Genomic DNA, 26,514 nt, shown 5'->3' on the forward strand with positions numbered 1-26,514 from the left:
GCATAGACTATTTACAGGCAGACATCTCGCTTTAAAGGGCCCCTCACCAGGCCCCGTAGCAAATATTGGTTGTACGCTGGAAGTTGTTACGTGTCCTCTAGGGAGTGTTCTGCCACAAAAATTTTTCAACTCCGCTCATTAATAGCCAATATAGAAATATTTCAATGCCGCGAACCCATGATTTCAGGAAGTGAGCTCCACTGCCAAGCAAGACACTTTCTGCACTTGCCCCGTCTAGCCTCCGCAAGTGACATTCCTACCCTGTGTTTTCCCATACCGGACCTCGAGGATCGTGTGATGCATATGTCAAGGGCCCCGCCTTCATTTTTTGTTTATCTGCTCACTTTTTTGTGGCGCAGTGCTGACAGTGTTGCGTGTGAGCTGTTGTGATTGTGTCATTTCACGCAGCGCACGATTTTATGCACTGTGCACGAAAACACCTGACTAGCAGTATAAATCAGTGCTACACAAATACTGAAGCAGACACAAGCGGATCATGGAGCATGACCCCACGCTGGAACACGGTAAAAAATGACATAGTTTCTGTGTCTGCGCGAGCGAATGCACAACATGGGAACAAGTACACGAAATGGAAGTACATCTCTCTTGCTGTGGTGCAAAGTAAAACAAAAACATGCAGACATTCGGTTTGTGTGTTTCATTACTTTTCTAAACTTTAATTCTTCTATTCAAGCAACAGATTACAGAAATAAGAGACGTTGCTGTGATTGATTCTTGAGATCACATGTCACTATGAGCAATGTCACAGCAAACACGTGCACGTAGACACACTAGCACGTGTATGTCATCCTGCTGCTTGGAGCGCGGTGGCCGCGAGGAGAAAGGAAAACGGCGTTTGGTTAGAAATTTCAGGTCTTCCCGAGGCACGCAGCGATGCAATCCTTTGCAGACGCAATTGTTATCGCGCATTGTATGCTTTGTGTTTGTCAGCTCAAAATGGCCAGACTTGGTGAGGTGCCCTTTAAGGTAACCTCAGCTCAGCTTAGACTTCCTCTCCGCACATTCTGCTCTTATTGATTGCTCCGCCAGTACTCTCCGCCTTGACCTGCCTGTTCTGGATCCCGCTGAACAACACCCTACTCGCCTCAGTTCCGTCGACTTCGTTCGCTTGCCACCTTCGGCACTGACTTACGTTGACTTTGTGTCATCCCCACCAGTCCCCGACGGTCACTACATCGCGGCTCTTATGCAAGAAGTCCTCCTTACACACGGGATCACAGTACCTCATACAGTTTTATCTATTACGGCGAATTGCGTCTGCCTGCCAGTGGTCAATTTTGGCTTGACGACACAAGTGCTGCCATGCGGGATGTCTCTGGCCCAACTTCGCTCATTCGAGGATCATTCTGAAGCATCGATTTCAGTAGACGACAATTCAGCCGATCCTCCTCTACCGTCGCAGTCGGCAACTGGTACCATCGCCAACTTACAGAATATGATTGCACCCGACATGCCTTCCGAGCACGCTCGTGCGCTCTACCGCGTTCTGATTTCCTACCAAGATATTTTTTACTTTAACGATCGTCCTTTGGCCCAAACAACAGCTGTCAAACATCGTATTAATACTGGCGATGCCCCTCCTATTCATCGCCGCCCGTATCGAGTATCACCGGCTGAGCGTCAAGTTATTCACACCGAAGTTCGCAAAATGCTTGCCAAGAACATTATTGAACCGTCATGTAGTCCATGGGCATCACCTGTTGTGCTGGTAAAAAAGTAGGATGGCTCATGGCGCTTTTGCGTGGATTATCGGCACCTTAACAGGGTTACCAAAAAGGACGTGTATCCCCTACCTCGGATTGATGACGCCCTTGACTGCCTCCAGGGTGCTCGCTACTTCTCCTCTATTGGCCTTCGCTCCGACTATTGGCAGATTGCCGTGGACGATCTCGACCGCAAGAAGACTTCCTTTGTAACACCCGACAGTCTTTATCAATTCAAAGTGATGCCGTTCGGTCTATGTAACGCTCCTGCCACTTTTGAACGCATGATGGACTCCCTTCTTCACAGTTTCAAATGGTCCACGTGCCTGTGCTACTTGGATGACGTTATAGTATTCTCCCCAACATTCGCTACGCACCTCGAGCGCCTCTCAGCAGTCCTGGACGTTTTTCAGCGTGCCGGTCCGCAACTCAACGCATCGAAGTGCCAATTTGGCCGTCGCTAGATTACCGTCCTTGGACATCTCGTTGACGCGAACAGAGTGCAACCGGACCCAGGCAAGATTCATGCTGTTACGCACTTCCCTGTTCCAAAGTGTGTCAAGGATGTGCGCAGCTTCATCAGCCTTTGCTTGTACTTCCGCCGTTTCGTGAAAAAATTTGGCGGCCATAGCACGACCACTAACCGAACTTTTGAAAAAAGACACCCCTTTCCAGTGGGGCGATAACGAGGCCTCTGCATTCTCGCTTCTAATCGACCTTCTCACAACGCCTCCTATTCTGGCCCATTTCGATCCTTCTGCGCCTACCGAAGTCCGTACTGATCCCAGCGGTCACGGAATTGGCGCAGTACTGGCACAATGCCAGCGTGGCCACGACAGTGTTATCGCTTACGCCAGCAGGCTCCTCTCGCCTGCGGAGCGCAACTATTCCATCACTGAGCGTGAGTGTCTGGCCCTAGTTTGGGTGGTTGCGAAGTTCCGCCCATACTTATATGGCCGACCTTTTTCCGTTGTCACAGAGACCATCATGCGCTTTGCTAGTTATACCCATTGAAAGACCCTACAGAAAGACTTGGTCGCTGGGCCTTACGCCTCCAAGAATATTCGTTCTCAGTCACCTACAAATCTGGCAGACTACACAAGGACGCTGACTGCCTGTCTCGCTACCGGGTAGATGAGCCTGACGATGCCGACAGTAGTACCGCCGACGGCATTTTCTTTGTGACATTGCCGATGAGCAGTACCGAGACCTATCGCTGCGAGTACTCATCGAGCGTCTGCGCTCTACACCTACTGACGCATCCGTTCGCCGATATGTCCTCCAGGGCAGCATTCTGTACCGAAGGAACTTCCTCCTTGATGGCCCTGATCTTCTTGTTGTGCCAAAACTTCTACGACAGACTGTGCTCTTGACGCACCCACTGCAGGACATCTTGGGGTAACCCGCACGTACGACCGCGTCCGCCGCCGCTTCTATTGGCCTGGTCTCACTCGCTCCGTCCGACGCTATGTTGCTGCCTGTGATCCCTGCCAGCGTCGGAAAACACCTCAGGTGCTACCTTCCGGTCATTTCCAGCCGATCACCGTTCCTGTGGAACCGTTCTTTCATGTTGGATTAGACCTCCTGGGTCCCTTTCCCACGTCATCCTCTGGGAACAAATGGGTAGCCGTCGCCACTGATTACGCCACCCGATACGCTATCACGCGGGCTCTCCCTACCAGTTGCGCCACTAACGTCGCGGACTTTCTCTTGCGTGACATTATCTTAGTGCATGGCGCCCCGCGACAGCTGCTTACTGACCGTGGTTGTAACTTCCTCTCGAAAGTTATCGTCGACATTGTGCGTTCCTGCTCTATTCAACACAACCTGACTACCTCATACCATCCTCAAGCCAATGGCCTGACAGAGCGGTTAAATTGTACTCTTACCGACATGCTGTCCAAGTACGTTTCGACGGACCACCAAGACTGGGCCGTTGCCCTTCCTTACGTCACATTTGCTTATAATTCTTCACGGCACGACACCGCCGGATTTTCTCCATTTTATCTACTCTACGGTCGCGAACCGACCTTGCCCCTTGACGCGATACTTCCTCCTGCTGCGATCTCAACAACCGAGTATGCGCGCGACGCCATCGCCCTCGCCGACCATGCACGCCAGCTTGCCCGTGCTCGACTGACGGACTCACAAACCACGCAGCAGTGTCAGTATAACGCCTGTCACCGTGACGTACAGTTTTCGCCTGGGGCACTCGTGCTCCTGTGGTCGCCCTCTCGTCACGTCGGACTTTCAGAAAAGCTCCTTTCGGGATACACAGGGCCCTACCGCGTGCTGCGCCAGGTGACGCCTGTGACGTACGAAATTGCTCCTGTGAGCTCAACCTCGTCATCTACTCTGGCATCTAGTGATGTCGTGCACGTCAGTAGGCTCAAGACCTACTACACTGCTTCAGACTCCGGCCTTTAGTCGCTCCGGGATGGCGCTTTTGCCGTCGGGGGTAGTGCTACGGGATAGTATTTCCAATGACGAAGAGCTGAGCAGTAAAAAGAAGACGATGATTATAAGCTAGCGTGGGCTGTTGCCTCTTGGCCAAGTGCAGCGTATTTTCTTGTAAATATACTTCTACATAGCTTTTCGTCTGCGTCTTCCTACGTAACAATATTATCAGCGAATTGCAAGTTACTAAGGTATTCTCCATTGAATCATCCTCAATTCTTCCCAATCCAGGTCTTTGAATACCTCCTCTAAACATACTGTGAATAGCATTGGAGAGATCGTATCTTCCTGCCTGACTCCTTTCTTTATTGGGATATTGTTGCTTTTTTTATGAAGGACTACGGCGGCTGTAAAGCCGCTAAAGATATCTTTCAGTATTTTTACACACGGCTCGTCTACATCCTGATTCCGTAATGCTTCTATGACTGCTGAGGTTTCAACTTAATCAAACGCTTTCTCGTAATCAATGAAAGCTATATATAACGGTTAGTTATATTCCACACATTTCTCTATCACCTGACTGATAGTGTGAATATGGCCTATTGTTGAGTAGCCTTTACGGAATCCTGCCTGGTCCTTTGGTTGACAGAAGTCTAAGGTGTTCCTCATTCTAGACTTCTGTCAACCAGTCAGGTCATGCTATGCACCCTTGCAACATTTGTGTGTGTGCATGCGTGTGCATGCGTGCATTTGGATGTGAAATCGGGTCCTTGGGCGGAGGTATCATTCTTCTCCTGTGCAGCCTTATGAATTCATTAACTATAGTGCAACAGAAATACGATGGACAAGAACGAAGTGAACACACAGAGCGCTTCGTTCTTGTCCATTGTCTATCTGTTGCGCTTTAGCTAATAATGAATACACACCAACTCGTCCAGTTTTCAGTCTGGCTTATAAGCCCGCTTGTGTCCTGGAATATTTGCATGGCTATGTATCCTGTAATTTAATTTCTGGCCACGTGCTTGCAAGTCGCGTGTCAATCTCCTGATTTTCCTGACAATCTCGTGTGATGTGCAGGCCCAGACAGTTTCTGGTGAACCCATGCAAGGTGTTGTGCAAGGTGTGATCTGCACTACAAGTGCTGCTTTGACTGCTTTCAGTTCGTCTTTTCTAGGTGTAGGATGACCTCGAATGGCACTCACTTATATGGGGTTTAGTTTTATGTAGTTTCATACTACTGTTACACTGCTAGTGCCACATCAGTGCACTATGTGTGCCTGATGTTTGCTTGCATCTCCATGATTAGCTACCTCCCCTGTGTGTTTGGAAGTTGCATATAGTCTCCTAGCCTAATTGTTTGTCCCCCATTTTGCATGGTATGGGCCTGTTGTGTTTCAAGTTCAGATGCTCCTGAGGTTGTTTCTGAAGGGAGGGGTAGTCATCTGTGCATCTCATTTGCTAGCTGGCATACTATCTTGGAACCAGGTTCCGAGCTCTTGAGGCAAAGAATTTGTGCTGCAGGCTGCAATTCTACTCTGCCTAGGTGTGTGTTCGTTTGCACTTTCTCAGAGAGGTCTTCAAGCATGGTAAAGTCGGAAATACCTGTTATTACCCGATGCCTGTATTCGATGAGTTGCCTTTTTTGTGTGCTGCTGGTAATTCATACCATACAATACATTGGACACAAGCACATCATCTGCGATTTTCCATAGTATCCACTCGTCCACCCCCTATGATTTCAAGATTATTCTTTTCACCAGGTGTAGAATTTACATCCAGGCATGGCATAATTGTTTCACCCACGTGCTGGCTCTGCCGTCATGGTCTTACACTAGCTGAGGATTTTTGGATGTTGACTTGCGGGTATGTTTCTCCAGCTATTGGGAGCACAATGTGCAATCTGGAGTAGTTCTTGATTGTAGTCTTTTTTCCGACGTCAATGTAAGCCAACTTATCAGAAAGCAAGAGGCCAGACTGGTCAAGAAAGTCTGCAGTGTTGTCAAGGGCTTGTTGCATCATTCTTGATTTCTGTATAAAATAGCTTTCCCATAGACTGCAGTACACTATAGGCTGTAGTATTTCTTGTAGTATGCCTGTGTTGTTGGTGTGGGTGGGCCAAATGTATCTCCAACTCTCACCTGGAATTTTCTGTCTTTTAAAATCTTACTGCTTAACTTAAGTGCTCTACCAGAAATGTTTTTGCTTATCGTTCCTCTTATTAGAGTAGCATGAGGTACTCCTGTTAAAAGCCTCTTCACCCTCTTCAATCTTTCATAAGTGGTATTAGACAATGTCCTGCAATAAAGTTTCTGCTGCTTATGGCCCACTCATATCTGCCAGAAGGGACAACTCTTGAAAAAGGTTTTCTTTGTGCTATGTGTGCGACGTAGTATGAGCATTCATGTCTTGACATTTATACATCTGTAGAACCAGCTTCCTGACAGAGTACCCTAAAAACCGGACTATAGGTCGGACCGGAATATAGGTCGATCCCCCAACTAACGAATTCTATAAATGAAAAAAATATTTTTCAGTGGCAAAAGTACCGAAAGACATGACACCCTTACCTATAAACAAATTCGACTCAGCGGGTTGCACAATGGTGGCAGTATTTATTTAAATGCTGCTCGCATGTGCACCTGGCCATGTTTTTAGCAGTATCGCGCCACCATCGACCCGCGTGCTTGTCAACACCGTATTAACGGCGCTGAGCAGCGAAACAAACGAGATACGCGCATGTGTACACATGCCCTTACTTTCGCTATTTCGCCGCTCCATGCCGTGACGATAAGAGGTGCTGACAAACACGCGGGTCGACGGTCGCACAATACTGTTAAAAATTCGTCGGGTGTACAGTACACAGAAGGGCACGAAGTCCGCAAGCGCTACTCCGAATCAGAGCAACACGTTTGAACAGAGTCGGATGACGAGTGCTGCTCGCTGTGCAGTCCATAGGCGCGTGCGATCTTACATGCAGCTCTCGGACGGACTCCGCAACCTTGCCTTCCAGTTCTGCAGTCCGCTGCGATCCGGCCACTAAATGACGTTTTCTTTTGGTTGCTGCAAGTTGTAATACGTTGCTTTTACCTCCGCCACTACTGAATGCTATTTTCGGATACTCCAAGTTCGCGCTGTGCCGCCAGGTTGCCGTGGGCTTCCGCGTACTCAATCGCCTTTTTCTTGAAGGCGACAGTGGATTGACGTCGGCTTCCGCTCATTTTGAAACAAAATGAAAATGCAGCCTTTAATTAATATAACTTTGCGACAGTGGAAACGCGAAATGCCGGTGCCACAATGTCGCCACGCCATAGAATGAAGAACCAACGCCGCGCTGCTGATGATGGCGATTGCGAAGGCGGCTGTTTACTTCATCCGCCCATTGTTGCAAGACTTCCGTAGTTTTTCCGCCAATGTCCGGTATATAAGTCGAGGGTCGACTTTTCGCGATGGTTTTTTGAAAAAAAGTTCGACCTATATTCCGGTTTTTACGGTACTTGCTATACCAGATTATGCTTATTTGTGCAGTGCTGTTGAACAATACATATTGATGCAATGAATGTTTACACACTCGAATTATCATGAAAGATGGTTGTTTTACAATTGTTGTGGCGTTCGCAAAGCATTCACGAGGCAACGCATCTAGCTATGCTCGTGGAAATACCTGGCCAAAATAATCGGCTGCGTATGCGCTCGTGTGTTTTGTGGTAACCCAAGTGGCCTGACAACAGGTCATCGTGTGAGGCCTGCAGAACTGCAGCACGAAGAGAGCGCGGTAGAATGGGAAGCGATCGATCACCATCCGGGTGAAAAATGTAACAGTAGAGCATGTTGTCTTCGAACTCAGTTTGAGCTGTTTCCGTAGCCTGGCATTGGGTGGAGATGAAACACCACTAAGGCGATTGATGATACTATGACAATAAGAATCGGCGTGCTGGTGAGTGGAAAGCACTGAAGGGCGGTTTGATGGAGTCAAGGAGGAAATTGGTGTAATGGACGATGCGTGCTCCGTGTGGCCAATTTGACAAGGTGATGTGACGTGCTCCGATGATGGTGGTAACGGGCATCGTGAAAGAGCATCGGCCTGTTGGTGCTTCCTTCCGGACTTGTATATAACATCGAAATCATATGCTTGTAATCGAAGTCTCCAGTGGCCGTGTCCAGACAAGTTTTTGATTGTTGACAACCAACATAGGGCGTGGTAGTCGGTCACAACCGTGAAATGTCGACCGTGGAGGTATGGACGAAATTTCTGAATTGACCAGACAACAGCCAAACAGCCTTGTCCGGTTATCGAGTACTTCTTTTCCGCGGAAGTCAGAATGCGGCTTGTATATGCAACAACCTTTTCACAAAATTCGTGGTCGCGCTGCAGCACTATGGCACCGATTCCTTGACCACTAGCATCAGTATGCAAATGTGGGTGCCTTGTTATCAAAATGACAAAGAACAGGTGGGGATATTAGCGCACTTGAGTTCTTGAAACGCGGCTTCATACTGATCGTTTCAATCGAAGGAACTGGAACTAGCAAGGAGCTTGTGGAGGGGCGAGGCAATGCTGGCGAAGTTCCGGATAAAATGTAGAAAGTATGAGGCTAGTCCAAGGAAGCTGCGCAGTTCTTTTGCGCGAATTGGGCGTGGAAAGTTGAGCACTGCAGAAATTTTGTCCGGATCGGGCTGAATTCCGTCTTCGCTAACAAGATGACCCAGGACATTAATGGTTGTGCTTGCGAAACGGCACTTCCTCGTGTTTAGTTGGAGTCCGGCATTAGAAAGGCATGTGAGCACTTCATCTAAGTGTTGTAGGTGGTCAGTGAAAGTCGAGGAAAACACAACGATGTCGTCGAAGTAACATAGACAAGTTTTCCACTTCAGGCCGCAAAGAACAGTGTCGATCGTTCTTTTAAATGTGGCAGGAGCATTGCATTGGCCGAAAGGCATTACGTTAAACTCATATAAAGACCTTCCGGAGTAGAAAACGCAGTTTTCTATTGTCCGCTTTGTGCATTTAAATTTGCCAATATCCGGAGCGAAGATTGAGGCTGGAAAAGTATTGCACACCTTGCAAAGAATCAAGGGCGTCATCGATACGAGGCACCGGATATACATCCCTACGGCTGAACTTGTATAGTGCGCGGTAGTCAACACAAAATCGTACCAATCGATCCTTCTTCTCCACCAAAACGACGGGTGATGACCAAGAACTGGCAGAGGGACGTATGATGTTTCTTTTCAGCATATCGGCGAAGTTCTCCTCGACGATTTTGCGTTCGGCCAAAGAGACTCGGTAGGGACGACGGCGTACAATAGTCTGGCCATCGGTGTTGTTACGATGGAAGGCAACGGAAGTCTGTCCGAGTGACGAAGTATCCATATCAAAGGAGGCCTGGTGCTTCGTAAGCAATTTTAGCAACGCTTCATGTTGAGCAGCAGTAAGGTCAGGACTTATCACGGAAGCAAGGGCAGATGAAACAGATCTGCCCTGTTGAGGAAGAACTTGCAAGGTGGCAAGAGGAAGCAGGGAGACTAGTTGGGTGTCCACATAACGGGTCCCTGCAGAGCTTTGAGGTAGGAGGATTGTCTCAGTGGTCGTGTTTAAAGCGATGATTAATGCGGAGCTTTCTCTGAACCGCACCAGACAGGAAGCGAAGACAATACCACAGGCAAGACAGTGGCCATAAGGAGTGATGAACACGTTGCCATTGGTGATCTCTGTAGAAGAGAGAGTTATGATTTGCTCGTGACCGGGAGGCAGTACAGAATTGGCAACAGCGAGAAAACGCAGTCGTGGCTCTTCGTCACTCCCGCTGCAATGAACTGACTCGGTCATATGGACTACATGTTGATGGCAAGAGATTAAAGTGGATGCTGACGAGAGGAAGTCCCAACTTAAAATTAGTTCAGGAGCACACGGGAATAAAATTGCGAACTTAATGTGATGACGGATACCATCAATGAAGACGCGTGCTGTACACTGGGCTGACGGCCGAATTATTGCTCCATTAGCCCCGATCAAGAATGATCCAACATAAGGCGTCTTCACTTTCCGCAGACGAGAGCACAGGTTCGCAGGCATAACAGATATAGTAGCTCCCGTGTCAATCAGAGCTAACAAACACACACCCTCCACAGACACCAACATGTTCAACGGACATTCAGGAGGACTTGGAGCACTTTTCGGTGATGCAGTTTTCCCTCCAAAAACTGCACTGGTTAGTTTTCTGATTGCTGGACATGGAGTTGGGAGACAGGCTGAAGTGGCAAAACAGAACGTTGAAGCGGCGATGGGCAGTGGTGTCGCGAGGCACACGTATTGTGGGCGGTGTTGGAGAAGTCGGCCGGAGATGGAGATCGGTGAGCGGGAGGATTATTGTCACAAGTGTGGTAGACGCGAGGAGGTGGCGCATCGTATTCAAAGTCAGCGTAACCATGACATTCATTTTGCTGGCAGTATCAGCAAAACCAGGAGATATGTCCTCGAAAGCTGCAGTAATAGCAGATAGGCCTCGACGAACGTCAGGCAGAAGAGTAAGGCGGGTCAGAGCTCGGGTGATTAAAGGGGCCAGGTGATGGTGAACAGGCGCAGGCGGTGTGATTGGAGACGGTGCAGCTGGCATTGCAGCAACCTGGGCGTAACAAGCCGGTTGTGGGACAGGTGGGCGTTCTGAAGGGAGGCCAATTCCTCCTTAATAATGCCTTGCAGGTCATTAGAAGCAGGCTGGACATGAGCGCTGCTGCAAGGGGGTGAGCCACGCACTTGCAGTTCCTCACAAATTATGGCTCAAATGATAGAGCGAAGCTCAATGAAGTTTGCCAGGGGGTTGTCGGAAAAGTCCGGTTGCAAGCGGATTGATTGCAGGGCGTCGAGGCGCTGACAGACGGAGACGACGTCCAACACCATCAAAGGGTTTTGAGCAGCGAGTGCGTTGAAGGCAGTAGATCCTATAACCCTTAAGAAGGTGTTGCATGGAGTCAGTTTCTGGCATGGCACTGTCGACATGGCGGCAAAGCGTGAGGATTTCCTGAATGTACGAGGTATACGACTCGCCATAATGCCGGACGCGCACAGACAGCCTCTTTTTCGGAACTTCCGAACGAACCGTGGGTGCGCTAAAAATCCGCCGTAGCTGCTCCTTGAAAGACGACCAATCACGGAAGTCTCTCTCGTGATTCAGGAACCATATGTTGGCTACTTGAGAGATGTAAAATGGTACGTTTTTAAACCTCGATGTCTCACTTCAGTTGTACTCACTGACACGTGTCGATCGTAGTTGTTGAGCCAGTCTTTAACGTCTTCACCAGGCAAGCCAGAGAAGATTTCAGGATCATGATACTGGTTGTTGGCAGGGCTGGGAGTGGGGGGTGGCTGGCACTTGAACTGAGCTGGTGGACGCTACGGGCGGGTCTTGCGACATGGCCGCCTCTTGGCGTAAGGGGCGTCCCGAACATAGCTCCAGGAGAGATCTTGAAGAGGATTGCGGTGAAAGGGATCTTAAAGCCCCTCCACCACTTGAAATACCACGGTTGCTACAACACTTTATTCCAAGAAGGAAAAATGGTGCCGATGCAAGAAACGAACATGAGCCGATGATTTATGATGACTTTGTACAGATGAAGATGAAGTCCGCATAAATGCTTACACTAATATATATGTATCATTACTTTCACATTACAAGCCATATGCCAGGGCTATGCAAGGAAGCAGGTGATTCAGGCCCCATGCCAGCAATTTCCCCTGTGGTGCGGATGCACCAATTAGAGGGCAATCCCTCGGGCTGGGGAATCCCCTTTCCAAGTGTCCATGTCCTTTAGGCCAATCACCATCCCGTGCGCTTGTACCTATTTTACCGGCAGGCACATTGTAGTGGCAGGGGCGATGTACCTCCCACAGCCACGACCAATGCCCTGCTAAAGGGTGGAAAATGGGCACCCAGAAACCACACCGAAAATATCTGCAGGGCCTCCTTCAGAACTCAGAAGCTGGGAACAGGGCGTACTGCCCTCAAAATATAAAACTGAGGTGGAATTAAAACAATATAAAAGTTGTTTATTATTATTTATTTTCAGTTTTCATGCGAGAGAAGTACATTTTCCGATATGGTAAACAGAAGGTTACGTTTACGTGACACCCTGCGTAATTCGACAGTACCAGAGTAAACAAAAAAAAAAAATTGATATGTTGCGTGCACTGCACAACCGAGAAACAGCGGAGGGTAGTCAGTCAGTCAGCCATCTGTTCTGCACAAGGCCTGGGACGACCTGTGCAATGAGACTGCGTAATAGGGCGCTTCAGAAATAGGGGTACTGTACCCAAAGTTAAGGAAAGCTGTCAGCCAGGCGTACAAAAGAACACAAAAGACGAAAAGTGGAGTCTCGGTTTTTGGGTTCGCAAAGCTGCTTGGACAGGCTATTTCTAAAATTCCCTAATAAGACACTGTGGCTAATGTACACGCAATACGTGTATCAGGTGAAATAAGCGTACATTCTAGTTAAATTATGTTGTGGCGTGGGTACCTTCAATGCGCAAAAAAATCAAGTGATCAGACGTATACCTAAAAGCCCTCTCTTTAGATTCCAGGATGACCGTTAGACAGACGGGATCACGGAACGACTTCTCTCTGGCATCGTATTTGTCAGAATGAAAACAGTAGTTGGTGCAAGTCGAGCACCCCGCGGCAGGATCCCAGCTCGACCCCAGCTACTTTGGCAGGCCAAAAGCCCTATAGGCCAACCAATTCTATTGTGGCTACGATAGACATGGTCAACGTATACGGTCAAACCCAAATGGGAACCGAACTGAGAATGGAGAGGGAAGGGGAGTGCGCCGACTGACCTTGATGTGCTTGCGGCACTCCTTGAAGCCGGCCGCAAGTTGTGTCACGACGTCCTTGTGGTCATCCAAGACCTGCTGCACGGTCTCCGAGTAGCGGCTCTCCGAATCGAAGTCTGTCACCTGCAGGCACGCACGATCACTGGTTGCTGCATTCTCTTGAGTGCCGCGAAAATTTCTCGGGCATCGCTCAGGTCACAAGTATTGGCATGTGGCTTGTTTTACTGTTACTGTATGCTACAACTTCCTGCCACCTGTTCCCTAGGCATTGCCAAAATATGCTATAGTCAGATACGCTCTTGTATACTTCTTTGTGTAGCTTCTTTTTTCCTTAGGTCATTTACACTTTAGTGAACACATGTTACAATTACAGTACAGTCGAACCCGACTATATCGAACCTGTTTACATAGAATTATTCTATATATCGAACAATTTCTGGTCACGGTATAGTTACAATGAGTATATATAGCAAAAGTTACGCTTACACCGAACAAATATAGCAGCGACTCCCGATATATCGAACGTCGAGCAGCGGAAAAGTGCCCCCAGAAGTTGGCTTTCCCTCGTGGTAGCGGGGAAACCTGCCGGCGTGACTTCATCCAACAGCTCTCTCTACCGTGACTGCACAGCCTCGGGCTGCTCGGGTGAGCCGTCGACACCACTTTGCACAAAATGATCTTGGCCCGCCCACAGCGCTTGCTCAGACAGCCAATCAGAGCCTCTTGTGCTCTCGTCGTACAAGATGACGAAAGTGCCAGATGTCTTGCTGCTTTTCAGATTCATTGTGTTTGTGCCTTGTGGGCCTTCTCCCGCAGTGTTGCCATGATGAAGTGGCAGAATTTGCCTTTCGTAGTGAAGCTCGAAATCAAAAATCGTGCCGAATGCGGTGAGAAGTCAGATGTCCCGGCAGCGTGCAAGATTCTGAGGAGCACTCTCAGCACGATTAGGGCTAAAGCGGCCAGATTCGCGACCCAATGCCCATGGCACTCGACGCGTACGCACAGCCGTGTACGAGTGGTTCTTCATACGTGCCGGTTTCCACGTGCTCAGTGATGGCTGTAAATTCTGATGAATGAGACGAAGCCGTTGCCAGTCTTGCCGAAGTTTGGAGCGAGCTGTCAAAATTTCCGGGATGAATCAACGGTGGACGAGTTTGTGAGTGCAGATGATGGTGTCGCGACTATGGGAGAGCCAGAAAACGAAGACTACATTGCCAACATCGTACCGAGCACAAATGAAAGTGGGCACAATGAGGAAAGCAATGACGGTCCTTTGCCCACATTCTCCAAAGTGATTCGTGCACTCGCACTAGTCCGGAGCTTCTGCGCAAATACGGAAGGTTGTGGCCTCAGCTATTCTGACTCCTTAGATATTGTGGGGAAGTGCGTGCGTCACAGGCAGCACAATTGCCCAAGCAGAAGAAAATGCAGGGCTAATGTCACGATCCACCCGGGCTCGTGAACAAGGGAGGGCTTGAGGCACCTTCCGATAAACGGACGCTTCGCAGCGTGGTGGTGCTGAACGATGACTGACCGGCGAACAGCCGTGCTCGTCGGTGTTTATTATGGTGCGGTGACCAATGTTGCCTGCCGAGCTTTAGCAGGCACCGAGCCTGGCGGCGAATGAACATTATGCCTGGGGGGCGTCACATGCTTGCTACACCAACTTATCCCCAGTTTGTTTGGTAAAGAAAAAACAAATGTCGATGTTTTAAATACGAGGCTCTGCCTCCATCCTAGCTGGGTCGACGCTGCCTGCTATACAGGCGAGTAATGGTCCGGTGGCCTCCGCCGTCGAGTACTCCACTCCGCATGGGCACCGCTGTTGACGGGTCGGGTGTGGCAACACTGGGTGCTGCCTGAGCCAGCCTTGCTCCATCCGGAGGGTTCGTAGTAGTCGGCCTTGCGGGTGGTGCCGGGCTCGACACTGGTCCAATGTGTGCCGCACCACTGGCAACGGTTGCCGCCTCCAAGGTGGGTGGTGCTCCGCTGAAGCGACTGGTGTTGCCACTAGTCCTCCTGCGGGCTGGAACTCAGTGGCAGTCGAGGGTGCTGGCCAGGTTCCAAGGCGAGGCCTGACATGGTCGGCGTGTCTGTGCCACGTGGCTCTGTCTGCCATGCGCACGAGCAGCGATGAGGCGCTGGCAGGAGACACCACCTGTCCGGCAGACCAGGGTGGGCCAGGACGGAAGTTCCTGGCAAAAACTGGAGCTCCCGACTCTGGCAAAGGCCCGGTACGGCACCCTTGGTCAGCAGCCAGCTTCTGCTTCAGCTGCTTCAAAAGCTGTGGATCAGAGGTCCAGATGCAAGACGTCCAAGGGTGTCTTGACCATCCGACCCAGCAGGAGCTAACAGGGGGCACGGCCAGTGACATCGTGAGGTGTGGTCCGGTACTGGAATAGTATCCGAGCAATCTGCGTCCGGAAATCCCCGGTCTGGCTCTTGAGCTTGTCTTTGATGGTTTGCACCACCCGCTCAGCTGCACCATTTGAAGCAGGGTGATACGGCGGAACCATCATCCGGCGGATTCCATTTTTTGTAAGCCAGGCCAGGTACTCTGTGCTGGCGAAAGCAGGACCATTGTCGGACACGATGACATCCGGCAACCCCTGGGCGGCGAAGACCTGTCGTAGCGCTGCAATGGTCGCGCCTGCTGATGGAGTGGTGACCAGGTAGAACCTCCACCCACTTCGAAAATGCGTCCACCACCACTAGGAAGTACTGGCCCTTAAAGGGTCCCCCAAAATCCACATGTAGGCGGGACCAGGGTCTCTGTGGGAACGGCCAGGGGGTGATTTCCACACGACGCGAGGCTCGCTGATTCTCCTGGCAGATTTGGCAGCTCTGCACCACATGCAGGCTGGCTTCCTGGTACTCTGGAAGACGAACGCCCAGTGCATGAATCCAGTTTCGGCCCAGCAGCATCGGCGACGACCCCTTCGTTAAGTAAAGGGGAAGGGTTGCCTCCTGTCGCCAAAGCGAACGCTGACCTTTGCCTGACCCTGGACCTGGGAGAGTTGCCCAGAGTAGCTGCGCAGCATCACGCCCGAAGCCTCGACAGACACGCCGAAGAAAGTACGCTTGAAGAGCTTCCTGGCCATTACAGACATGCTGGCCCCTGTGTCCAGCTCCATGGAAATGGGGTGCCCGCAGATGTCGACGGTCAGCATGTATGGAGGCACAGACGATGGTACAAAGCCTGTGTGCCACGTCGAAAATCGGCGGGTCCTCGGCCACGACGTGGAGCCTGGCCGAGGAAGAACTTGAGCCTGCTGCCGCACGCACCCACCGCTTACCCTTGCGACGACTACCCTGGCCGCGGGCTTGTGTTGTACCTGGGCTTGAATCAGGCTGCCGCTGCTGTTTGCTGTTCGTCCTCCCCCTTTGGCATACACGTGCCAGGTGCCCAGTTTCCCCGCATGTAAAGCATTGTGCTTAAGAGAACTGGCACTGTGAAGGGGAGTGGGCACCACCACAGCGACCGCAGGTACTGCCCTTTGTCGCGAACTTGTTGACCGCCGCTTCCGCCGACGGTGAGTCAGTCGCATGGGAAATCTCGCCGGCGTCCTTGACGGCAGCTTCCATTGCCAGCGCTGCTTTCCTGTCGTTGTCCAGCGAGGGGTCGGGAAGCTCCAGGAGTCACGTCTGCATGGCGGGGTTGTTGATTCCGCAGACGAAACGGTCCCGGAGCAGCGAGTCCAGTTGGTCCCCGAAAATGCAGGCACTCGCTAACCCTCGTAGCGCAGCAACGAATTGCCCGAGGGTCTCTCCTTCCCGGCGGCTCCGGTTGTTGAAGCGGAACGGCTCCATTAGTGTGGACAGTGCTGGGTTAAAATGCCAGCGCAGTGTGGCAAGCAGCTCACCCTGCGTCTTAACGTGCGGCGTGGCTGGCTTGAGAAGGTCGTGCAGGAGGCTGAAGACGCGGGTCCCGCAGCTGGCCAGGAAAATGTCCCGCTGTTTGGCCTCGGGTGTGTCGTTTGCCGGGAAGAACACGTGGACTTGCTCCTCGTAAATTTGCCAGGTGGACCCATCTCCCTCGAACGGCTCGAGCCTTCCATACAGCGGCATGGCGACAGCAACGGGGGGCGGTGTTTCGCCGCTCGCGGCGGCGTGGGACGATCCGTGGGTGCTCGTCGCCAGCCTCGTCGCCAGTGTCACGATCTACCCGGGCTCGTGAACACGGGAGGGCTCGAGGCACCCTCCGATAGACGGACGCTCCGCAGCGCGGTGGTGCTGAATGATGACTGACCGGCGAGCAGCTGTGCTCGTCGGTGGTTATTGTGGTGCGGTGACCAATGTTGCCTGCAGAGATTTAGCAGGCCACCGAGCCTGGCGGCGAACGAACATTATGCCTGGGGGGCGTCACATGCTTGCTACAACTAATTTGTGCGAAACTAAGCTAGTTTCATCAATAAAGTGATCTTATAAATGGTATGTGCTTTTATGACATTTAATTATTTAGCAGGCTTATAAGTATCAAACTATGCTCTGTATCGAACTTATAGGTGTTTTTTTGCGAGTTCCGATAAAGCCAGGTTCGACTGTAGTGAGAAATTGTTCTAGTGCATTCTCTTTCTGTTACTTTCTTTTTATAGAAACAAAGAACTAACATTCCAACTATTACAAGCGACATTTGTTCCATACAAAGCTGGAAAAATTATTGATGACACGCCCTGGGCAGCCAATTGGATAGGTCACCCTACTAATGTCATTGGGGCAAATGACGTCAAATGGGTAGGGGCAGCTTAAAATTCAGCCGAGCAATGTGGTGCGATTGGCAGTGATGTACGTTTTTAAAACCTTATAATAAATTGAACACTTCACATAGAGCACTTAGATGCGTCAATTAATGATCAGAAGGGCCGGCGCTAATGACTCGATACATTTGTACAACAACGTCAAAATCGTTTCAGGGTCCCTTTAAAGCACAAGGATAGCGGTGATCACAGTCGGCGATTGGCGAAAATCTGATCTGCCGGTCAAATGCGTCGGTTTTTTTATGCATGAGTCATCGAAGGTTCCAGAGTAATCGCTGATACCCGCGTGTCTTCCACGAAGCACCACACAATTTGCGTCCCACATACAAACAGATCATGCAAGGTTTGGTGACAGCGGACAATGGATAGAACCATCGATAACATTCGACACATGCAGGTGAACCATGCTCCGAGCGGTAATGTTTAACATTTGTTAGCCGGTGAAAAGTGGTCACTGGAAAAAGATGTACAAATACTACACATGTCAACATCGAAATGAAGAGACGACCCTCTCGCATGGCCCAATACATGACCGCTTCAAGGGACTGTCTCATGCAAGAGCTGCATAGCATTTCGCGCATTCGTGTGAACTCCTTGCAAATTTAACATTTATGTTGAATGCCTTGCAGCAAGTCATCCCGAAAAAGAAATTGACGAAATAAAGAAAACTGCGGACAATGTGCAGTGCAGCTGCGGGTACTTACCGGAGGGATCTCGGTGAGCAGGTAAAATGTCTGGGTGTACAGTTCGTGCTAGAACAGAGAATGACAGGGCACAATTTTTGTCAGGGCAGTTCTTTCTCGACTAAGTAACAGAGTGTACTGTCAAGTGTCTCAGACACTGTGCTGCTGAAGCACGCGTAGTTGCAATTCTTTACACTGTGAACACCAAACGACAGTGGAACATTTTCGGGCTCATATATATCCTATACGAGGCTTATGGCTGCCTCATAGACAAAAGAGAGTTCTCCCATCACTTAACACATTACTGGCCGGTTCGTGTTTAAAGACCGGCTGTGCAGAGAGTGCGGCTGCAGAGTTCGAAGACAAAAAACAAATTTAGACCTAACAAAAAAAAAATTGTACACAGAGATGGGAGACATCACTTGCTACAAGGTAGGGGTGTTCGAATAAATATTTTTGAGACGGAATCGAATACGAATAGAAAAGTGCCAGAAGCTAATTAGACCAAATCGAATATTGAATAGTTTTGGAATAATGAACAGCTGTTATCACATTTACCGTATTTACTCGCATAATGATCGCACTCGAGTAATGATCGTGCCCCTGAATTTTGTCGTCAAAATTCGCTCTCTTTTATTTCCCGTGTAATGATCGCACCCCGAACTTGCCGCAGCGATATGTCGTGTGCCAAGTCTAGCTAATAATGATCGCGCTGTCGAATGCTACGCGAACGACTCTTCAAGACAAACCAAGCGGTCTGCACGCACCAACCATTCTCAAGCAGGTGCCCTATTTCATTCTTTCCATCACTTTCCGCACTTCCATGACAATAAAAAAGAAGGCTACAACCAAACTCGCCTTTATTATGTGTAGGCTTTATAATGGCTGTGGTCAACAACAACAACAAAAAAGGCGCCTTTCAATTCTTCTTTTCTGCACTCATGGGCACGCAACAAATCACGAACGGCAACGACAGAAGCCACGTGTACACTGATATGTTAAAAGTGTACCCTATTCATATGCCGACGCTTGTAACACGGCTAAGATATTTGCCCACCCTTAGCAGAAACGTGCCGTATTAGGGTAGTAGTGAAGACAAATGCCGCAGTTTCCGCCGCATGCCCGCCATGTGTTCCTATGTCATTGGCAGCTAAGAGCGCCCATTTGTTTCCGCCCCCTCAAAGTGGACATGGCTACGTTATAGGCGCAAACTTGCCGATAGTAACGATATTATTCATTACTGATACAGAAGAAACTGTTTCAATGCATGTAATGTACTCACGAGAAAAAGAAAAATCGCGTTCGGCGTGTTCAGCTTGCTCCGCTGGCCGCCGTCTTTGTTTTGGTGTCTCGCACTACATACAGGGGCAGCCGCCTATTTGTTGACCTGTTGTCATCCCACAGCAAATGCGAGATGAAAAAAAAGAGCATTTTTTTTTCCGGAAAATTTAACTCGCATGATGATCGCACCCCTGAATTTGTGTCAATTTTTTTTACAGAAAAGTGCGATCATTATGCGAGTAAATATGGTAATATAAAACAATCTTCTCATCCTAGTATTCTTAAAGTCAGCCAGTTTCAGTGATTGTATGTGTTATGAAGCGGTCTTTATTAAAAGCGCAGGTAGAGCTTTAGAAGCGAAATAGTAGAAAAAAATTTGATTATGGGGTTTTACGTGTAAAAAACACGATTTTATTATGAGGCACGCCCTAGTGTGGGTCTCGGAATTAATTTGGTCACCTGGGGGTTCTTTAATGTGCCCACATTGCAAGGACAACGGGTGTTTTTGCATTTCGCCCCATCGAAATGCGGCCACCGCTGTCGGGTTTTGATCCAACGACCTTGTGCATATATATCAGCACAACGCCACAGCTGCTATACCACCATGGCAGGTGAGCAAGCAAGTAGTTTCTTCGCATGCACAAGACTCTTCAGAGTGCGAATGATCTCTGTTTAGCCTGTAAAGTATAGGTATACCTAAGCGAAATAGTCTGCTCAACTCAGAAAGTTTTCATGTTTTATGTCTATGCTATTCCCACAGGAGTGAAAATTTACCTTGCTTTTGCTCCAATTTTGTTTTCTTGGGTGCAGTTGATGTTTTAGATATTCAAGAAGTATTAGAAAAATATTTGCACTTACAAATAGTGACTATTCTATTCAAAGACCCATTCGAATAGGAGACTATTCGATTTGTTATTGGAAATTATGTTCCGAACATTCGCACACCCTTGCTACAAGGTGGCGCAAGAAAACACGTAAGTGAACCTTTAGCATTCTATCTAAACGAAACAAACTACAGTCAACGACTGAATTTTCGGACGCCCAAATTTTCGGACATGCCTGATATTTCGGACGTCTTCGCGGCACCGCCACGAGCCCCATAGAATCAATGTGTAAGGACATCTGAAGTTTCGGACGCTCGAACCCCCCGCCGTCCAATTTTCCGGACTTTTTGACGGACAGAAGGTCTTTTGGCTCCTCGCGCAGCGCCCTTGCGAAGGAAATCCACTTGCAGCCAAAGCATATCACCGCTTTGAACCACAACTAGCCGAATCTAGCCATCACACACCGATTTGGTTTGGCCACGCTGGCTATGTTCATCGCCGCACTTCCGCCTCCGGCAGAGTTTCCGGAGCGACGCCATTTTGTTTGTTTGCGCAGGCCACGTTTTGGCTAGCGTGGTGTGTGGTTGTGCTGTTGTGTCACTTGTGCTCTGCGACGCTAGGCCTAGATGCTTTGACGCTTGTCAGCGAACTCCACTGTTCGCAACTTGAGGATTTCGCTTGCCTTCGATGGCGCCCACTCCGTCTTCGTCGTCCTCGCCGATGGCATCAAAGCGCGGAAAGCAGTACCGTCGGACGACGTGATCAACGACCTCCGCTCTGCTGGGGTTTCCATACCTACGGAAATAACTTTTGAACAGTTTGTTGACGCTGACAACGAGCTCGACCTCCGCGCAGAACTGACTGACGAGGAAATAGTCCGTCAGGTTGTGGGGGATTCAGATGACTCCGATGTTGAAAATGAGGAGCCAATGCCTGCACCGCCTACAGCGCCGAGTTGACGCGAGCACTGTTGACTCTTTCATCGGTGTACAGTGCTGACATGACCCTTGCTCAGATCGAGGCGAATATGATCGCATGCAACTGGAACGCCGTCAAAACAACAATCTTCAAGTTCTTCAAGCCACTGCAGCAATAACACCGGCTGCCCGACAATGCACATGTACACAATAAACCGGCAGTCGGCTGCATACAGAGTTTTTGAACGCCTCTTTTTATAGCCACTTCACTGATGCTGTGGCAGGGCTTCGGAAGCCTGTTACTTCGCCCTTTACCTCTAGATCTGAGAAAAAAAGAAAAAGGATGCGTTTTTTTGCATGCATTCATTTTTTCGGACTGCCTGAATTTTCGGACGTTTTTACGTTCCCTAGAGGGTCCGAAAAATCGGTCGTTGACTGTATACATTGCTTGATAATATTGGTCATTAGTGTCGGAAGCGAATGGTATGCATTTATTTTAGTGAGCAGCTCCCATTCCAGCGTTGAGCGTCGGCAACCCTCGCTGTAACAGAGCGGACAAGCACAGTGAAGGATGAAAGACGGCGATAGCGAAGAAATTGCGAGGAGGAAAGTGGAGGAGGAGGTTACGACTAAAGCATGAGAAGAAAAGCATAGAGCCGCTCAAGACAGGCTCTGCAGCAACGACTGCTAGAAGATGGCACCAGAGTAGTGCACTGTGGTCTGTTCACCGATGACGCCATCGCTAAGACATGAGGCGAACGCATCTGATACCATATATGGAAACAAAGTGCCGCTCGAGCGGACGTCTCTCCGCTGCGGCTGCTGTGAACAGCCCCCACGCGTCACCCACACGCTGCCTCTCGTGACCTACCAATTAGCGAGGCAGTAGCGCCACACTTGGCTCCATTCGCAATGTGCTGCATGAGACAAACTGTCCGTGCCAGCCATGATACTCACCGCGTTCTCTTCCTCATATAAACTGTGTACCTATATAATAATAATACAAAATACTGACATGCATACTTCTTTTACATATAGAGCCGCACTTAAATTTCACATTAGGGAGTATTGTATTCGTCGGTGAATTTTCTTCACCAGTCTTTCTTGTCAGTCATATCTCTTTTGTGTTTTGTCTATACCTCGTATGATGTCATGGCAAGTTCACAGCTCCACAGATAAAGAATTGATAGCAGGCACGAAATTCTTTATTGCAAAGCTTGTGTTCTGCTTCATACAAGCGCCGTAAAGGATCAAACAAAACACACGACCAACTGTAGCCACATTCACTGCACTGGTGGTGCAAAGAACGCTAAGGGGGCGGAAACAAAATTAATGAAAAATCCAAAGGGTGGAGCACATTCACAGCACTGAGATGCGTGTTCCGCCACGTGCCCAGATGTATATCGGTGCGCCACGATGACTGCGGCAGAGCGAGTGTACCGATGTATGTCAGAACGAGACGCCATCGGGCTCGGCATTCACGGCACTGTGTGTTTCCAACAGAGGCTGCAGTTGCTCCAGGAATACTACACAGCAATCGGGAACGCAACGTGTGCGCGGAGGCCTCTCCCAAAGCTGCAGTCACAGCCCGCATTTAATAGCTCGCTTTGAGATGTGCATTCACTTAAATGCACGACCGCAATACAAGCTAGATGCAATGGGAACAACCAACACTTTTAGACTGTGAAATCTTTAATTTCTTTATTCAACGAATTACTAGCGCCGATAGAAATCGTTAAATGTGTAATAATTGTGGATTGACTATAAATATAATAACCAGAACTAGCACAGGTTGCAACTGTAGATTTCCTTAATTTTTTACAAAAAAACAACTTGAGCAGATCAGTGCGGTAGAAAAGTACCATTGTACAATTTACAATAACCCTTAGACTAAATTTTCCTTGTGGACTGCTCACAATTTCTTGTATCTTGTTTTTGCTGCATGTTACGCTAGCGTTATGTATTTTGCTGTATGATTCAGACTGGACTGTAAACTGTCTCCAGTGCTGTGTGTGCGACAGGCATCACAAAAGCACCTTAAGCCTCGTACTGCCTGGTAGAGAAATTTTTGTGTATTGTATACTGATGTGAAGAAATAGTGTAATTTGGAACCTCAAGAAATGCATAATCTGCCTAAATAAATTAAATGAATTGAACATGAAATAGCCCTCCCAAACGCTGTGACGAAAGCAAACGGCATTCCAGCAAAGATTTTCTCAAAAATGCCTCGCGCGCGAAATTGGATCACGAATTGCATAACGCTCTGTTATTCTTTCCAGTGCAATGTCCTTAAAGAGACTATTTCCATTTCGAACATATACTATGGTCCATGCACGCATGCACAAATCTATACCGAGAGGGCGCATGCACGGCGTGACATACTGACCACGGCCAGGATGGTGGGGTTGCAGCCCACGATGAAGGGCAGGTTCCGGAACCCCGCAATGCGGTGCGCAATCCTCACTGGGAGCTCCTTGTGCAGGTACTGGGCACTGCGCTGCACAGTGAGGGGATGGTGACCAACTATTACATCAGGTGTGCAAGCAAAGCTGGCCCCGAGCGCACAGTACAATGGCGGCCACTCGGCCAAGAGGGGAGAAGTGCGCAGCAGAGCCTGGTTTGTTCACAACAGAGAAAGCGTTTATAAACACGTTTTTCGAGATCATATAGAAAATATGCGACGAGCATATATGGCCCCGACTACACATCACAAAAGCTTGAGAAGATATATTCCAACTCTTTGCAGGTGCTGGTGTACATGTGTACACGTGTGTCCCTTTAGTGAGTCCTAGTCGCTCAGTGCCGCGTTTCAATTCAACACGAACACATAACTAGCCACAAGCTTAGTCCTTCCAAATGCAGGCGTACATCAACAACAGCATCAGCTACTGAGACCGAGACCCTGAAGGGCTGCAAGGATTTCCCAACGCAATCCATGGCCCGGATAATGTAACAATTCTACTCCGCTACTGGGATGACAAAAGTCAAGTTTCGCGGCCACGCCATGGGATGGCATGGCCACGTGTGGCTGCGCAGTTAGGGTTCTTCGATGTCCTCCTTACCCGCCAACGGGGAAGGAGGACATCAAGGAACCCTAACTATGATGTCACCTCTATGAAGGAGAAGCTTAAACCTATTTAAGAAATTCTTTTTAAACAAGATATAAGAACTTCATCATTTCAATTTTGCTCGTCGATGTGCAACAGAAATTCAACAGTGGCAGCGGCCGCCTCAAGTGCACTTTTGTTTTCGGCGGACGCGAGTGGCGGTATACTGGCAGCACTTTTAACGTATTCCAATGGAGTGAAGCGGTGACGCAATGATGCACCTAAGTTCACCTCGGTATTGAAAGCGACGAAACAGGCAGCTGCAAATGACAAGAGCCACGACGCAGACTATTTGCTTCCTTGCTGCAGTTCCGCATTGACGAAGTTCCGGAGCATTGCCAAAACTTGCACAAGGAAGTTAGATCGGCTTTGCCCATGCCCGCCCATCTGCGAACTTCAAAACTGCAGCGTACTTTTGTGTGTCTGTGTGCGTGTGTGTGCACGCGCCACTCCCCCACTCTCAATGGGGGCAGTGAATGGGCCACCCCTTCTCCCTCCTCCTTCCCAGGTAAGGATGTGGGGTAGTGAGCTGCGCATACATAAAAAAAAAACGCTGCTAAGGAAAGCCGTTGCTGCCCTGGCTAAGACAAGCCCACTTGTCGAAACACTGGCTTAAAGCAGCATTTCTTGTTTGACTATTGCTGATCAGTGTATTACAGGCTTTCCTGTTCACTTTAATACAAGCACTAGCTGAAATAATTTGAGCGCCATACTATTTAATCCAAACGCCAAAGTATTTAATCTCAGGGCCAGAAGAAATTGTGCGCCAGTGAGTTTAATCAATGTGCCAACATGTTTATTCCAAGCGCCAGAAGCTTTATTCGAAGTGCCAGACAATTAATCCAGGCAATAAAAGCGTCAACACAGTTGAACTGCCAACGTACAGTTACTGGGAGACCACACAGCACAATATTTATGTTGTCAATGCTAATTTTGATAAATCAATGACGGGTATTTTGCTTGAGGCCGATGGATGGGGCCAATGGCTTGAGGCCGACGACTAAAGCTGGGTGCTTGTCTTTTAAGCAACGTGTGTATGGAAAGACAAGTCTTTTGTATATTTTCTGTATATTTAATGCAAAATTTTAAAACATGAGAGGACGCTTAAGGTTCACCATTAAGAGCGGAATGCAATAGCATTCAAAGATCCCTGACTGCTTCTCACGCTTCCAGGCAACTGGAGCACATGTAACTGTAATGTTTACCAGGAAACGCTGGCTGCGAACATGATGCACGAAGGCGGGCTTTCTGGCAAAAACACGGCCTCTTGCACGGGCCGTAATCGCCACTCCGTGGCCCCCAAGTTACTGGGCCAAACGGCACTCTTCCATTGAGGCGCTGCATGTGGAAAAATTTGGCGAGGGCGCTTCGAGAGAACTGGATTGGAGTGGAGATGGGCTTCACGGCAGATTCAATGTAATTTCGCTGCGGGCGCTGAGACCAATTGTGCGTGTACACTCTTATAATGGTGCTTTATTTTAACTGCTAATTTATATTCGCACCTTTTTGCTACAGATACATATCTGAGACATGGGTTATACAACATGACGTCTTCAATTCTGCTGTCGCTGTCAACTGCGTCGTCTGCTAGCATCGTCATTGCGCGGACGCTGGCATACGCCCAGTTTTTCTCGCAGAAAGTCTGTGCAGATAAATTTGTTTATGGTTTTACTTGCTTTGATGCGCCCGCGACTCTTGTCAGCTGGTACCAATTGTAGTTTTAGCCACGTGAACAGATATTTTTAAGATAGTTTTCTAAAAGTAACACATAATCTTTGCCACAGAAGTCGCCTATCTGCAACATGAAGCTACTTAAGAAAATTTTATTGATATCGTATCATTTTACGTGCGCTTCTTGTTGGCGGTATATTGATCAGGGACAATTATCACAGAAAACATTATTAAAGTGAAATAAACCAGGTTTATTGACTGCGTGGTGTGAAGAGATGCAGATTACCAATGCAATTCTTGGTAAATCTAAGGGTGCATAGACATAT

The 26,514-nt window shown here is 48.9% G+C and overlaps 1 protein-coding gene across 1 annotated transcript in view; it reads right to left on the reverse strand.

Moving 5' to 3' along the window:
* The window catches only part of LOC142576619 (branched-chain alpha-ketoacid dehydrogenase kinase-like), a 116,028-nt gene that overhangs the window by 43,254 nt on the left and 46,260 nt on the right, over positions 1-26,514 (reverse strand). The window contains exons 3-5 of the mRNA XM_075686822.1: positions 23,797-23,907; positions 18,410-18,457; positions 12,952-13,071 (exon numbers count right to left, since the gene is read on the reverse strand). Coding sequence (XP_075542937.1) covers positions 12,952-13,071; positions 18,410-18,457; positions 23,797-23,907 — 279 coding nt within the window. The remainder of the gene's footprint in view (positions 1-12,951; positions 13,072-18,409; positions 18,458-23,796; positions 23,908-26,514) is intronic.

Source organism: Dermacentor variabilis, chromosome 3, assembly GCF_050947875.1.
Source record: "Dermacentor variabilis isolate Ectoservices chromosome 3, ASM5094787v1, whole genome shotgun sequence".
In the NCBI taxonomy this organism is placed as follows: Eukaryota; Metazoa; Arthropoda; class Arachnida; order Ixodida; family Ixodidae; genus Dermacentor; species Dermacentor variabilis.